Source organism: Neomonachus schauinslandi, chromosome 4 (assembly GCF_002201575.2).
Source record: "Neomonachus schauinslandi chromosome 4, ASM220157v2, whole genome shotgun sequence".
In the NCBI taxonomy this organism is placed as follows: Eukaryota; Metazoa; Chordata; class Mammalia; order Carnivora; family Phocidae; genus Neomonachus; species Neomonachus schauinslandi.
In genome coordinates, this window is record NC_058406.1 from 153,709,648 (window position 1) to 153,723,486 (window position 13,839).

General features: G+C 50.0%; 1 protein-coding gene across 2 annotated transcripts; it reads right to left on the reverse strand.

Moving 5' to 3' along the window:
- Positions 1 to 507: 507 nt before the first annotated feature.
- Positions 508 to 7,609, reverse strand: KLF10 (Kruppel like factor 10). 2 transcript variants are annotated; one of them, XM_021688283.2, is made up of 4 exons: positions 7,444 to 7,609; positions 3,848 to 4,081; positions 2,605 to 3,517; positions 508 to 2,119 (listed from the first exon to the last, which is right to left on the reverse strand). In XM_021688283.2, the coding sequence occupies exons 1-4, from the start codon at positions 7,477 to 7,479 to the stop codon at positions 1,860 to 1,862; spliced, it is 1,443 nt and encodes a 480-aa protein (XP_021543958.2). In that variant the 5' UTR covers positions 7,480 to 7,609; the 3' UTR covers positions 508 to 1,859. The 2 variants fall into 2 exon arrangements, with proteins under 2 accessions (XP_021543958.2, XP_044770207.1); XM_044914272.1 differs by lacking the exon at positions 7,444 to 7,609 and adding an exon at positions 5,284 to 5,302.
- Between the last annotated feature and the right edge of the window lie 6,230 nt (positions 7,610 to 13,839).

Here is a 13,839-nt window from a genome sequence, read left to right on the forward strand (position 1 = left end):
CCTCCCAGGTGTATTACCTTTCATGCAGCTTAGGTACCAGTATGTTTATTGCATTTAATGTTTCACTTAATGGCCTGAGCTAATCTAACTTCTAGAGGTGAGTAATTTACGCTCTATTTAACAGGTCAGGCTCCTTTTCATTTGCTGCAGCAGTCTCATTGCTTGTAATTATTCACTGTGGTATGCCCTTTAACTTAAGGCTACTTAAGGTTTTGCTGAGAGCCAAAGCTATACTTCAATTCCAAATCATCAAAATGTAAAAGAATGTTTAAAATGTGTTGGTTTCTTAGACTGGGCAGGCTTGCAAATTATCTCAATGAATATGTGGATACCAGGCCTCGCTCTGTATACTCTCTATAAATTGATTCCTATTAAGAATACACTCTTACAGTTCTAAATTTGAATGAAGCTCCTAGAGAAATTCAGATACTAAGTCTCTGGATAGTACCATAAGTGATCGCTGTCATGGTTAGACTGAGGATGGTTTTCAACAAATGCAATCAACCAAGTAAATATACCAAAGGAAATTCTTTATTGTAAACAAGATATAAAGTACAACAAAAGAAATATTGTGCAAATTGTAAATCACAAAGTTTTTTTTATTAAAAGAAAATTCTTGTTTTCCAAGGGTCCAAGTTTTGATGTCAGAAATCAATACCCAAGAGAAAAATGTTAAATGGGAAGATAGTGCCATTTTTCACTATATATTTTAAACCATTTACTTTTGTTTTACCATTCTGTATATCATCCACTATACAACAGAATGTAATAGAAATACTGTTAACAAAAGTGAATGTTTTAACCAACTTCTACTCACCCAGTTCCACCTCCCCCCCCCAACCCCCCCCAAAACTCCTTATAAATTAACAGGACAACATCTGTCCATGTGAATAAAGGTCACTAACTTTCTAATTCAATAAAGCACACATTACATCCTCATAATATAAGGGTACTTTAACTGATGACATAAGCCATCTTTTTCAAGGAGTTATCTAAAATTCTTGGTATCCCTTCTTTACAATATATATTTTTATTTTCAAATTTCTTTTCTAAACAAAGTGCAATGTATCTTAGAGTCTACAGAAAACACATTGGTATACAATTTTCAAATCTACACAAGAAATTGCAGGCAAACTAAAGTTCAAAGCATAATAAAATGCCTAGATATAGTCATCTGTTAAACTTTCAAAACAGAAATGCAAAAAAACTGTAGCTATACTTCAAAGCAATTAAATTATTGAGGATTCCAATTCTTTGGGTCCTCTTTAGCAATATACAGCTGCTTAATTCCAAATGTTAGCAAGTATAAAAATGCTAGTTCTAGATATATTTAACAACTACATCCACGAAGTTGACTGGAAAGACTAGGAATAGTAAACAAGGTAACTAGGAAAAGATGCCAATATTTGTAATAATACAAATCGATTTTCCATCTCCATCTCTGTACCGTAATGTTTATTTCCAGTCTCTCTACTCTTGAAACCAGTGCTTTAGAAGAATCACACTGAAAAGTTGGTCTCAAGTATAAATGGTGAAAATGAAGTAATAAATTGTGCACACAAATTCAAAATCTGTGCTACCTGTGTTGACCTCATCTGAAACCTTCAAAAAATATTTAAAGGAATAAAAGCTTTCTCATCTCTCTTATGTGATAAGAAATGAATCCTGCCACTCTGTGACCTGCCTGTGGCCGCAGCACTTCTTGTCCTCTAACTCAGGCTGAGCCTCCTCCTCAGGCTGTAGGGCTTCTGCTCTCGGCCCACGCTGGAGGGCCACAGACTTGCAGTGGAAGCATTTTGATATCACCGCTGGCTCGTGGCTGTGACCAAAGTTACTTCTGATTCTCCCCTTCTGAGCGGTCACTGTGTGGGGGCAGGGGTTGGAGGTAAGGCAATGTCGTTTAACTTGCTCACTTCCATCTGCCAGTTTGGTAGCTTCTTGGCTGACAGATGGCGCCGGGCATGCTTGGTCAAATGGTCACTCCTCATGAATCGTCGGTCACACATGGGGCAAGCAAATTTCTTTTCCCCTGTGTGGGTTCGCCGGTGTCTGGACAGTTCATCAGAACGGGCAAACCTCCTTTCACAGCCTTTCCAGCTACAGCTAAAAGGCTTTTCTCCTGAGACAAAGAAATTCAGATCATCGTTACTATGCATTTACCAAATCACTGGAAATTACGTATCTAATTATATCTAAAGATATACATGTTAAAATATCTTAAGAGAATCTTTTCAAAATAAAAGCTACTAAATGAATCAACTGTTAAGCGAATACGTATACTGCTCTATTTTCAACTTTCACTCTGTCGCATTTATAGGAATCTTCCTTTTATAAAAAGCCGAAAACAAAAAGGGTTTCTGACTTCAACTATGGTACAAAGGCTTTAGAGATACTTTACTAAAGTAACTACTCAGACACTTAATCATTTGAGAAATTAAGACAAAAACACCTTGATGAAATCTTTTGCAGGAACTTGTACTGGTAATATCAGCCACTGAACTGGCTAATAGAGCAAGTTCTTCTGTAACATGCTTGGTTTATATTTGTGATCATGGCCTAAAAATATTCATCTACACTTCTAAGACACAAATAAATGGTTGGTACCTGTGTGTGTTCTCATGTGGGCCTTCAGATGAGAGCTTTTAAAGTATGTCTTGCCACATCCTGGATGGCTACAGATGTGACTTCTTATCCTGGAGGAGTCAATCTGAGGAGTGACTTTTGCTGCGGAAGGGGAAAACCCTGGAGCAGGGGCAATAGGAGAGAGTCTGGTGCCATTTGGGCTCACCACTGGAGGCTTTGGGTTCTGAACAACGGGCTGGGGTACGACAAACATGACGGCGCCTTTGGGCACCTGAGTGCCCATGAACACAACAGGCGGGCAGACAGCTGGTGGCTGACTGGGTGGAGTACTAGGAACGACGGTTGTCACGACAGGGTTGTTTGCAGGGAGGGGAACCATCTGACAGATGACTGGCATAGGTGGCACTCCCCCTGCTGATACTGTAGGTGGAGAGACCAACACTGACTTCTGTTGTGGGGACACAGGGGCTGGCTGAGGTCTACAGATGACGGTTTCCGAGGAAGGCACAGAAAAGTCGTAAAGTGCAGGACTTGCTTTCTCATCAACATCTGCCGCTGTGTTTCCCTCACACTTGGATCTGTTTGGGGACACAGCTGCGCAGGGTATGTTTTTTCTTGCAGCCTCAACATTTACGTGGGTTCTTCTTCGAAAAGAATTGTCCTGATAATTGAGAATGCTGGCTGCTTTCACTGGGCAAGATCGGTGGTTACACAGCTGGGCATCAGCTGTATGACGGATCACACTTGTGGCCTGAGCCTTGGGGAGTTTGGGGCCAGGTACTGGGCTCTTATCTTCGTCTCTGAAAGGGGCAACGATGTGAGGCTTGGCAGTATCTGAGAATGACTTGAAGTGTCCAGTAGATGGCGCTGATGCCATCAAATTTGACACTTGAGAGGGTTCAAAGTCAGAAGGACTGTAAGGTGGAGTCAAACACTAGAAAAGAAAAATATACAGGAAACGGGCATGAGAACTTAAGTTCATTATGTAAATTTTAAAAAATTCTGTCATCTGCATTCTCATCTTAAAAACAATAATACTGGGCACCTGGGTGGCTCAGTTGGTTAAGCGACTGCCTCCGGCTCAGGTCATGATCCTGGAGTCCCTGAATCGAGTCCTGCATCAGGCTCCCTGCTCAGCAGGGAGCCTGCTTCTCCCTCTGACCCTCCCCCCTCTCATGCTCTCTCTCTATCTCATTCTCTCTCTCAAATAAATAAATAAATAAAATCTTAAAAAAAAAAAAGAAAGAAAAACAATAATACTTACAAATGCTGGGATCGTATGAAAATCGGGTGTACCCGGGAGTAGATTCTCTTCCTCGGACATATCAGATACTGGAGTAACAGGTCTGTTTTCAATATATTTCTTAAAATCAGACTTCCAACTGCAGCTCATTGACATAAGTGCTTCTACAGCCTCAAAATCACTCTTTTCTGCAGTTTTGTTCCATGAATACACACTCTCTTTTGATCTTTCAGAAATCATTTCCATCCTGTCCTCCTAAAAAATCAAATGATAAGCACATTTTTGTCATACAAATAACACACAGAGTAACACAGAACTTTTTTTCTTTACAATTCGCACAACTTTCCAAGTTTCTGAAATAATTTTTCTCTCACTCCAACTAATGGTAATGGTAAAATCAATAAAATCCTCCTCATTCTTTCACACTTAGGGTTGAAGACTGATACCCTTGCAAGGGAGAAAGGAGCACCTTATCACCATTAAGGAGACCAAAGCTAAAAGCAAACAATGCATATATGATTCAAAAAAGAGAAGAACTTGATTTAGAAATTTCATATTCTCTCCAGAATAGCCATTTGCAACTGGGGTCAGACAAAATAGCTAAGGGAATGCTCCACAAAAGTTCTTTTTTCGGGGCGCCTGGGTGGCTCAGTCGTTAAGCGTCTGCCTTCGGCTCAGGTCATGATCCCAGGGTCCTGGGATTGAGCCCCGCATCCCATCAGGCTCCCTGCTCAGCAGGAGGCCTGCTTCTCCCTCTCTCGCTCCCCCTGCTTGTGTTCCCTCTCTCGCTGTGTCTCTCTCTGTCAAATAAATAAAATCTTTAAAAAAAAAAAAGTTCTTTTTTCAATACTACAGATGTGGCATGAGGACTTTTGAGATACCAGTTCCTAATAGGGAAAAAAAACCCCCACAATTTTCTTAAAAAGGCAAAGTGTAGTGGACAGAGCTCTGGCCTGATGATACGGGTCTGACCTTTGGTAAGTCACTTTCCGCTTTAGCATAAAATCAACAGCATAGAAATCCTGTCTCTTTAAAATTACTACATTAGGTTATTTGAAATCTTTCATAGTTTGATTATCTCTGGTAAACAGAGATAAAGTGAAATATGTGAAAAAATCCCAAAGCTTTATTGAAACTTCAGGTTCTTCATGTTTGTGTTCCTATTCACTAGATCTATTTAACACAATGGTTTGCTATGCACAACTATGACCAGCTAATGCACCACTACTAAAAAATGGCCAATCATAAAATTTAATCTTCTACCCAGAATTTGCAAAAACCTGACTGTAATGAATCTGCAATAGTCCAATCGAACATATTTTAATTTTTAAAATAACTGATGACAAGAATGACAGCACATGCTTGGCATTTATTTGTACAGCTCCATCAAGTGTTTAATGCTTCATATTAAAGTTCCTTACACTGCACTTTTTAAAAAAAATGGTACTACCCACGACCTCCCATTTTTCATTAATGTGATCCCACTCTTTTGGTCTAAACAGACATCGTGTAAAAATACCTAAAAGCATTCTTTACGCTGCAAGGTATTATTCTCAATGCTTGTTTTAAAAAATGCATACACTCTTCGTGTTGAAATCCTTAGAAAAGGAACCCCTGCTCTTTATAAACTTCACTAATAACGCTATTGCATAATCGCGCGCCCCTTTATGTAAGCTGCAACGGACAACTCTTGTATGTGTAAAAGCCTCAAGACGCCAATGCAAAGAAAGAAAAAAGAGAAAAGGCGGGCAAGCAGGGAAGGGGAGTGTGAGCTGCGAAGGGCAGGAAGAGAAGCGGGGAGGGGAGGAAAGGGAGTGGGGCGCGAGGCAGGAAAGGGAAGAGCGGGTGGAGGCGCGGGCGGGGGAGGCAGACGAGGGGCGGGGGCGGACGGCGGGGGAGATCCTCGCTGGCGGGGACAGACGGATGGGGCCGCCCTAACCTCAATGAGGCTCGCGGGTGAGTCACTGGGAACATTCCTCGCCGCTCGCACGTCCCCGCGCCCCTGCCCCCGCCATTGGCCAGCCTGCCCGGCGGCTCGGGCCCGGATTGGCTGGACCGCGAAGGGCGGGGGGCGCGGGGGAGGAGGGGGCGAGGCATGTGAACAAAGCGTGATCAGCGGCTGCTCGGGGCGGCGCAGGAAACGTGAACTGGGAATTGCCGCGCCGTCACCTTTCACCTACTTCCTGAGCCCGCGGGCCCCCGCCCTCGCGCCGGCCCGGGGGAGGGGCCGCGGGCACCGCCGCCAACCGCCCGGCAGTGCGCGCCCGAGCCCGCGGGGAGGGGCGGGGCCGCGGGCGCCGACTCCGGGAGCGCCCGCCCCTCCCCACTCCCGGAGAGCCGCCGTTCCCTTAGGAACCGACAGCGGGGCTGGGCCTCGCTGCCGCCCCTGGCGGAGGCCGGGGCTGGGTCACTCGGGGACGAGAAGCTCCCTGGGCGCACCCGCTCCCGGCCCACCCCCGGGCCTCCGCCTCAGCTGCCGGAGGAGGAGCCGGGTCCCCGCGGAAACCCGGCCCCCGCCCTCCTCCCGGCCGCAGCCCCCGGGGATCCGGCCGAGCCCTCGGCGCTTCCCGCCCACGCCGCCCGCGGGACCTCAGACCACCCCGTCTTTCCCGCAGACGCTGCGCCCCCTCCCCGCGGTTTCCGGCAGCTCCATCCCCGCCCGCCGAGTCTCCACAGGTTCCCAGACGTGCAGCCCCCACAAGCTCCGGCTCCAGACGCGCGGCCCCACGGCCCGCGGCTCCCGCCTCGACACGCGGCCCCCGCGTCTCGCGGCCCCGGCTCCCCCCGCCCACATCCCCCCCCCCCCTGCTGGCTCCTGCTTTCCACCCTCCCATCCCCAAGGCAGCTCCCTCCCTACCCCCCTCCCAGGGGGTCCTCAAAAGGCGGCCACTTGCTCCCGCGGGGAGTGGGAAGTCCCCTGCCGACGTCTGGGGGCGCACCTCCTCGTCCCCCCTGCGCGGTCCGGGGCCCACGTGCCACTCCTCCGCGCCCACGCCGGGCGCCCCCTCCCCCAGCCCCCGGCTGTCTGCTGAGCAGCCCCAGTACCACAAGCCTCCGCTCAGACCCCCGAGAGGGACAGCCCCCTCTCCTGTCCTGTGGACACCCCGCCCCTCAAATGCCAGTAAGCAGCTCCCTCCCGCCCGGGGTCGCATTCCTGATCCAGACGGCGGCATCTCTCCCGGGTGCCAGGTGCAGGGTAGCCCCCTTGTTACCCCCCCCCCACACACACACACACACACTCCCCTTCCACACCTTCCCCTGTCCTCGCTGCCAGGGCAGCAGCCCCCTCCTCACTCTAAGTGCCCCTACAGCCATCCTCCCCCTCACCTGCCTCAAGTGTCCCAATGGAGCTGCCCCTTCCCCTCCCCGTTACACCTTGAGCAAGACCCCTGTCCCTTCGTCTGTAGATCCCAATCCGCCTGTCCTGACCCACTCCATGACACACACGCCCTCACCAATGCCCAGTGTGCAGGCAGAAAGCCCCTTCCTCCCCCACGACTCCGCTGCAGCCCCGGTCCTCAGGCGCTGCTGATGTCAAGGGCTCAGGGTTGGTGCCCCGGCTGGCCCCTCAGACGCAGCGCGGAAGGGAAGGACAGGGGCATCCCCAGGTGACTTACCGCAGCCTGCTGGAGAGAAGCGCCGAAGTTGAGCATGGTTGGCTGCCTGGCCGCCGGCGGCGAGCTGACTGGCTGCTATGCCGCTTGGCTGCTTGGCCACAGACGGACGCCCGGAGACACTCGACGCCGCTCCCGCCGCCGCCGCGCTCCGCGCCGTCTGCCCCCTCCCCATTCAGGTAGCCTCTCCGCCTGCCCCGCGCCGCGGGCGGGGGTGGGGCGGAGCCTGCGGCCGGCCAATCAGCGACAAAGGTGTGTGAGGCGCCGGCCAATGGGCTCCCGGGGCCACGCGTGATCAGCGGCTGCCCGGCAGCGTGAAGCTTGTGTCAGTGGAGCGTGTACACAATCACCGGCAGCGTGTTCCCTCGACCCTGCCCGAGGGAACTCCCGCCGCCACCTGACTCAGTGACACCCCCCACCCCTCGCCCACCCTCCACCCTTCGCCCACCCTCCCCTGCCGTCCTCCGCCCCGGCCTAGGGGGCGGTGCCGCGGGCGGGGGCCTAGCCCGGAGGCGCGGCGGCGGCGCGCCCAGGCACTGCGGAGGGCCGACCCCACGTGGGAGGTGGGGAGGGATGCCCGCTCCGCCCCGTCCCCTCTGCTCTGGGCCCCATCTCGGCCCGCCGCGGGGTGGGCGGGACGCCGGGCAGCCGGGCGGGGGAGGCGGCGGCTGCTAGCCAAGGCGCCGGAGCCAAGAGATTTGCATTTGGAAGCGCCGTCCTCTTAGGCGTCTGGCAAGAAAGCGGAGCCCGCTGACCGACTGAGCTGCATTTCTCGAGCATTTGCTGGGTTTTGCCTCGCTGAGCTGTGGGGAGCACCGAGGCGGGGAGGGCAGGGAAGGGAACCCTGTCACTGAGCCGACACCTGCTCCTGCGCCCCCCGCCCACGCCCGGGCCACGGGCGCGGGCTCGCCCTCCCCTTCTGCGTTGTAGGCAGCAGTGCCCGCCCCTGCCCTCCCCGCCCATCCTTTCTCTAGGCAGCCGAGAGAAAGGTGTGGGGACTGCAGGAAGCCTTGAGAACTGGACCAATGGGGTGATGACGGGCTGTAAACCCGAGTTTTTATCCTTCTGTGGCGCCGACGCTTGGTTGCGGAATCGAGTTTTGAGCTCAATGTAAAGTTTAAATTGCAGTCTTTACAAGCTGTTTCAAAGGTGGGCCCCACCCCCACCCGGGCCAGGGCCTCCGGAAACGCCCTGCCTGGAAACTGCTTGTGGGGAGGGGTCTCTTGGGGTCGCCGGGCGCCCGCCCGATTACTGGGGAGCCAGGTTACTGGGGATGCTGCGGGGATGCCCACCTGGTCAAAGACACACCGCCCCCTCTAAAGCGCCACCCGCCCTCTTCTCCCACCCCCTGGGCTGGTCCGAGGAGAGCCAGGGCCTCAGATTTGGAGCGGGTGACTCTGCTTTCGTTCCCGATTTGCCCTCTTTTGGCCGTTGCGTGCCCGTTCACAGCAGCTGTTGTTGGGAGACTTGGGCAGTGATAACCCGGCTTAAAGCAAACTAGAGATTTTATCTCCTTTGGACAGGCTGAACACGTGGCAAAAAATCACTGCCCCTCCCTCAAGCTGTCTCACCTCTCCGTGTAACTGAAAAGCTAATGCAAGTGACCTTTCTTTCCCAATAACCAGAGAATGAGCATAGAAAGGGAGTTATTTTAGAAACCGGCAAATCCATGAACATCTTCCAGGTTCCTTCTGGTATCTGAGGCCCAGGGTAGCCAACAACAGCAGTAATAATACAGCTGACCAGGGCTGGGGATTGAATGGCCTCCTGTCACTGCCTCTCCTGAATCAGCTGGAGGGGCGCCAGCTCAGCAGCCCAGGCAGCTCTTCCTATCTCCCCTCCACCCCATGCCTCCACTCTGTCTGCAGAGGTGTCCCTTCCTGTAGGCTTCCTTCCGCCTGGGCTGTCCCATCCTGTTGATCTGAGCCTGAGGGGTTGGAGCAGCTGGCTCCGGGCACCTGCTGCAGCAGTGGAAGCTCCACTCTGTGCCCAACCACCAGGCCAGCCTTCCTTCCTGTCAGGGAGCCGCCCCCTCCACAGGCCAGCCTTCCTTCCTGTCAGGGAGCCGCCCCCTCGGGTGGCCACAGCCAGCCAGCCCTCCAGGTCTGGACCCAGTCCCTTCTTCAGGAATGTGGGGCCTGCTGGCATGATGCCCCAGCACGCTGAGAAGCAGGGAGCATTCATGGCTTGTGGGAGTGATTCAAAACAGGAAAGAAAAGAGAAAAGGGGTAGGAGGAACAGTGTGGTGGTGGCACAATTCCTAGAGATTCAGAGAAAGAAGTTCCTCAGGCACCTCAGACTCAACATTACTAAAACTAAAATCATTTCTGCTCCTTCCTGTATGGATTCATCACCTCCCATCCAGCCTTCACCTTCTCCCTCAAAGTCCTGGATCCAGTTGGTCCCCAGAGTCCAACAGTTTTGCCTCTAAAATATCTTTTTCCTCACTTTTCATTTCTGTCCTTCAATTGTTACTCTAGGTCAGTCTGTATCAACTCTCCCTTGGATTAAATAATCTGCAATCTCCCCACCCAAACTCCAACCCCACCCCAGCTGATTTTTGGTGCCCAAACTCTCCACACTCCTGTAGAGTGGTGTTTTTTGAAAGTCATGATCCAATCATGACACTCCCTACTTAAAAAAGGATCCTTGGCTCCTGTTGCCTAGGAGATAAGAGACTATTCCATTCAGAGCTGTATAGTCTGCCCCCAACTACTCTCCCCCCCTTCCAAGCTCCTCTCCTACCCAGATATACCCTTGTCCAAAGCCATAGCAAATGACTTGCTATTCCTCAAACATATGGTACAGTTCCACATCTCTAAGCCATGTCCTCATTCAGTAAACATTGTGTTGCTCATTTATCCAGTCTGTTCAACAAATATTTATTGAACACCTACTATGTGTTCTAGGTACCCAGACAACTGCAAGGAACAAAACAGTCCAAGTCCCTGCTCTCAAAAAGCCTAGACGGGAAGACAAAGACAAGTCTCTCTCTCCCCCTCTCTCTCTTTCTCTCTCTCTCTATATATAATAAAATCACTTATGAAGGTGAAGTTAACTACAACACATAGAATTGCAAGGGGTGACAGGATAATATGATTGTGCCTATGATTGTGGTTTGATTTAGGAGATAAGAGAATCTTGCTTTGAGGAAGAGACTTAAGCTGAAAACCTAATGAGAGGATAGGCAGATTCAGGGAGAATGTACCTGAGTAGAGGGAACAGCTATGACAGCGTCCTACCAGGAAGGAGTTTGCTCTGTGATGCAGTGTGGCTGGAGGTTTAGAGGGTGCTGGGGGAAGGAGGGGATGGGGGAGGGCAGGGTTGGAGAGTGAGGCAGGAGGAGCCAGATTACTGAGGAATTTATAGGCCAGAGTGTGAAATACAGATTTTCTTTAAAGTGTAACAGGAGCCATGGTGTCTTGGAAGAAATATATATTTTTATCGTTGAAAGGCTCCTTTGGCTTCCTTTGTTCTACTGCCACCTTGTTGAAGCCTTCCTTGATAACTTCAAGATGAGTCCACTGTTCTCTGCTCCCACAGCACTTTGTCCATACTCCATGCTGGGTGTAGAGCACATATAACATCTTTTTTTTTTTTTTAAGATTTTATTTATTTATTTGACAGAGAGAGACACAGTGAGAGAGGGAACACAAGCAGAGGGGAGTGGGAGAGGGGGAAGCAGGCTTCCCGCTGAGCAGGGAGCCTGATGCAGGGCTCGATCCCAGGACCCTGGGATCATGACCTGAGCCGAAGGCAGACGCTTAATGACTGAGCCACCCAGGCACCCCACACATATCACATCTTACTGCAAGAAATATTTTACAATATTGAATCCTGCTTATACTACACCCAGATCTGAGCTCCTTCAAGGTGGTGGCCATGTCACAATCTTTCTGGCCCAGTGTCTGTTCTATGTTAGGCACTCAAGATTTTTTTAATGGAGGAAATAAAATTGTAGGTTGTCTCTAAAGACCCAAAGGAGTTACAGACAGAATGTGGACAAACACCTAGGGCAAAAGTATAGATCCTCCTATCTCTTACCCCTAGCTTGCATCACTGCAGAACCACACATGCAAAACTTTCATCTTGGGCATGACTAAAAAAAAGTCCTGGGCAGTAGTAAGCAGTATCTCAGATAGATGCTGACCCTTCCTGCTGATGGTGCTGGTTTCTCCTTCCATCAGAATAATGAAGGAAGTGGCGGTGCGGCTGACATGTAAAGAGCCTTCAGTTGAGTTACGGAATTAAAACAGTGTGACTGACAGCATGTTCCCATTGCTTCTTTGAGTCTGTGGGTATCATCACCATTCATCCATTGCCCTACCATATGCCAGGCGCTAGCTGAACACTGAGGAAAAACAATAAAAGTATGCAGAAGGAGCTTCCAGTATAGCAGGAGAAGTAAATATATGAGGCCGCCATGACTACAGAGTGTGGTAAATGCTAGGAAAGGGGTGTGCACAGAGTGTCCTAGGAGGGCCAAGGAAGGGATGAGGGAAGGCTTCGCTCAGCTGATCCCTAAGCGAGAGGAGAGGTGGAGACTAGAGAGACCACTGGGGATTCAGGGTGCTTGGAACTGTCTGGATCACAGATTTGAGAGGTAGGATGAGGAGCTTAGGGTGTTAAGGGAAGCAGCCCTTTGCATGACATGCTAAGGAATGTGGAAGTAGAACTTCTATCCTGAGGACAATGGGGACCTACTGACAGATTTTAGCAAGGAATGATGGTATAGAAAGCCCATTTTGGCTCAGTGTGGAGCATGGACCAGAGGGGTGGAGGTCTAACACCAGTGAGAAGGCTTTTGCAATAATGTAGACAGCAAACATGATGCTGGCCTAAACAAAGGAAACAGTGGCAGGCATGGAAAGAACAGAATAGAAATAGCAGGAAACAACAGAATTTGGCAGTTCACTGGAAGGGGGCACGAGAAAGAGGGAGATGTGGAGGAGGACTGCCAGGTTCTGGCTTGATTCACTGGATGAAAGAGATCCCTGTTGCCCAACGAACAGGCCATAGGGAGGTAGGTTTTGGTGGAGAGGAATAAATGTCAAATCTGATTTAGGACATATAAAGATAAGATTACCTGCGGGACATCCAAATAGAGATGCCCAGGAGGCAGTTGGAATTTCAGGGCTGGAGCCCAGGAGAGAAAGATCTGGGCCAGAGATTAAAATCTGGGAGTAATCAGGGTATAGGTGGCAGCTGAAGCCAGAGTGGCTGCAATCCCCTAGGAAGAGTAAACAAGAGATAAGAGAACTGAGGGTGGGTCTCTGGAGAACTACACGCTCAGGAGGGAGGCTGAGACGGAACAGCTGTGTGGTGAAATGTTGGCGAAGGGTGACAGGCAAGGACTTCTCTTCCATACCCAGAACTTACGATTTCTTGGCCTACTATGACATGAAGTAGAGATGAGAGGCAAGCAAGGGCTGATTCAGAAAGTGAAAGTGTCACACAGATTGGGAAAAACATCCTCTCTGACTAGTGAATATTATTTATTATTTTCATTATACTAATTACTGTGGTTTTTAAGCTCATTAAATTTTTTTTTTTAAATCTTGAACTCTCAGGGGTGCCTGGCTCAGTAGGTAGAGCATGCAACTCTTGCTCTTGGGACTGTGAGTTCAAGCCCCACACTGGGTGTACAGCTTAATTTAAAAAAATAATAAATAAATAAAAATGATAATAATAAAATCTTAAACTTTTTATGTTGAGTAGATTGTTTCTAAAGATGGCCACAACAACCCCTTTCACTCCACATAACGTTTTCCAAGGTGACTTTGCTACTTCTGCATTAAGAGGTGAAATCTGTTTCCCCAACCCCATGAATGGGGGCTGGCCCTGTGATTCGCTTTGGCCAACAGAATCAGGGGGGTGGTGCTGTGGGACTTCATTCCTAGGTCTTAAGAAGCCTTTGGAGTTTCCATTTTCACCCTCAAGGAAACCAGCCACTAGGCAGAGGCTGAACTACTGAATAAGAACATTTGAACGGAGAATGGCCATATCGAGACCAAGGCACCCCAACTGTCAGCCAGGCCCAGGACTCCAGATGCATGAGCAGGACCACCGGGGACCCTCCAGCACCAGCCAAGCAGGCCCACCTGACACATCCTGGAGCAGAGATGAGCTCTACTTGACTTCCTGACCCGAAGAATCATGAATGATATATGGAAGGGCAACCCACGCAGCATTTCCTGCCTCCCCTCCACCAGGGAGGCACCAGGCGCCCACCCCGGCTTCTGCGTGTAGGAGTGTCCCTGGGTTTTGGGGTGGTTTGCTGCGCCACAAGAAGTAACTGAAACAGTGGGTGTGTGATTGTATCAGCTCTGGAGTGGCAGCCACAGTGTTCAAAATATTCATCTTAGAAGAATATTTAAAAAAAAAAAAAAAAGTAAAACA

Excerpts from the sequence above, each read along its gene's own strand:
- KLF10 (XM_021688283.2), bottom strand. The coding sequence starts at position 7,479 with ATGCTCAACTTCGGCGCTTCTCTCCAGCAGGCTGCG. Across the intron at positions 4,082-7,443 it reads CTTCTCTCCAGCAGGCTGCG|GAGGACAGGATGGAAATGAT; the intron begins GTAAGTCACCTG and ends TTGATTTTTTAG. Across the intron at positions 3,518-3,847 it reads TTCATACGATCCCAGCATTT|TGTTTGACTCCACCTTACAG; the intron begins GTAAGTATTATT and ends TTTCTTTTCTAG.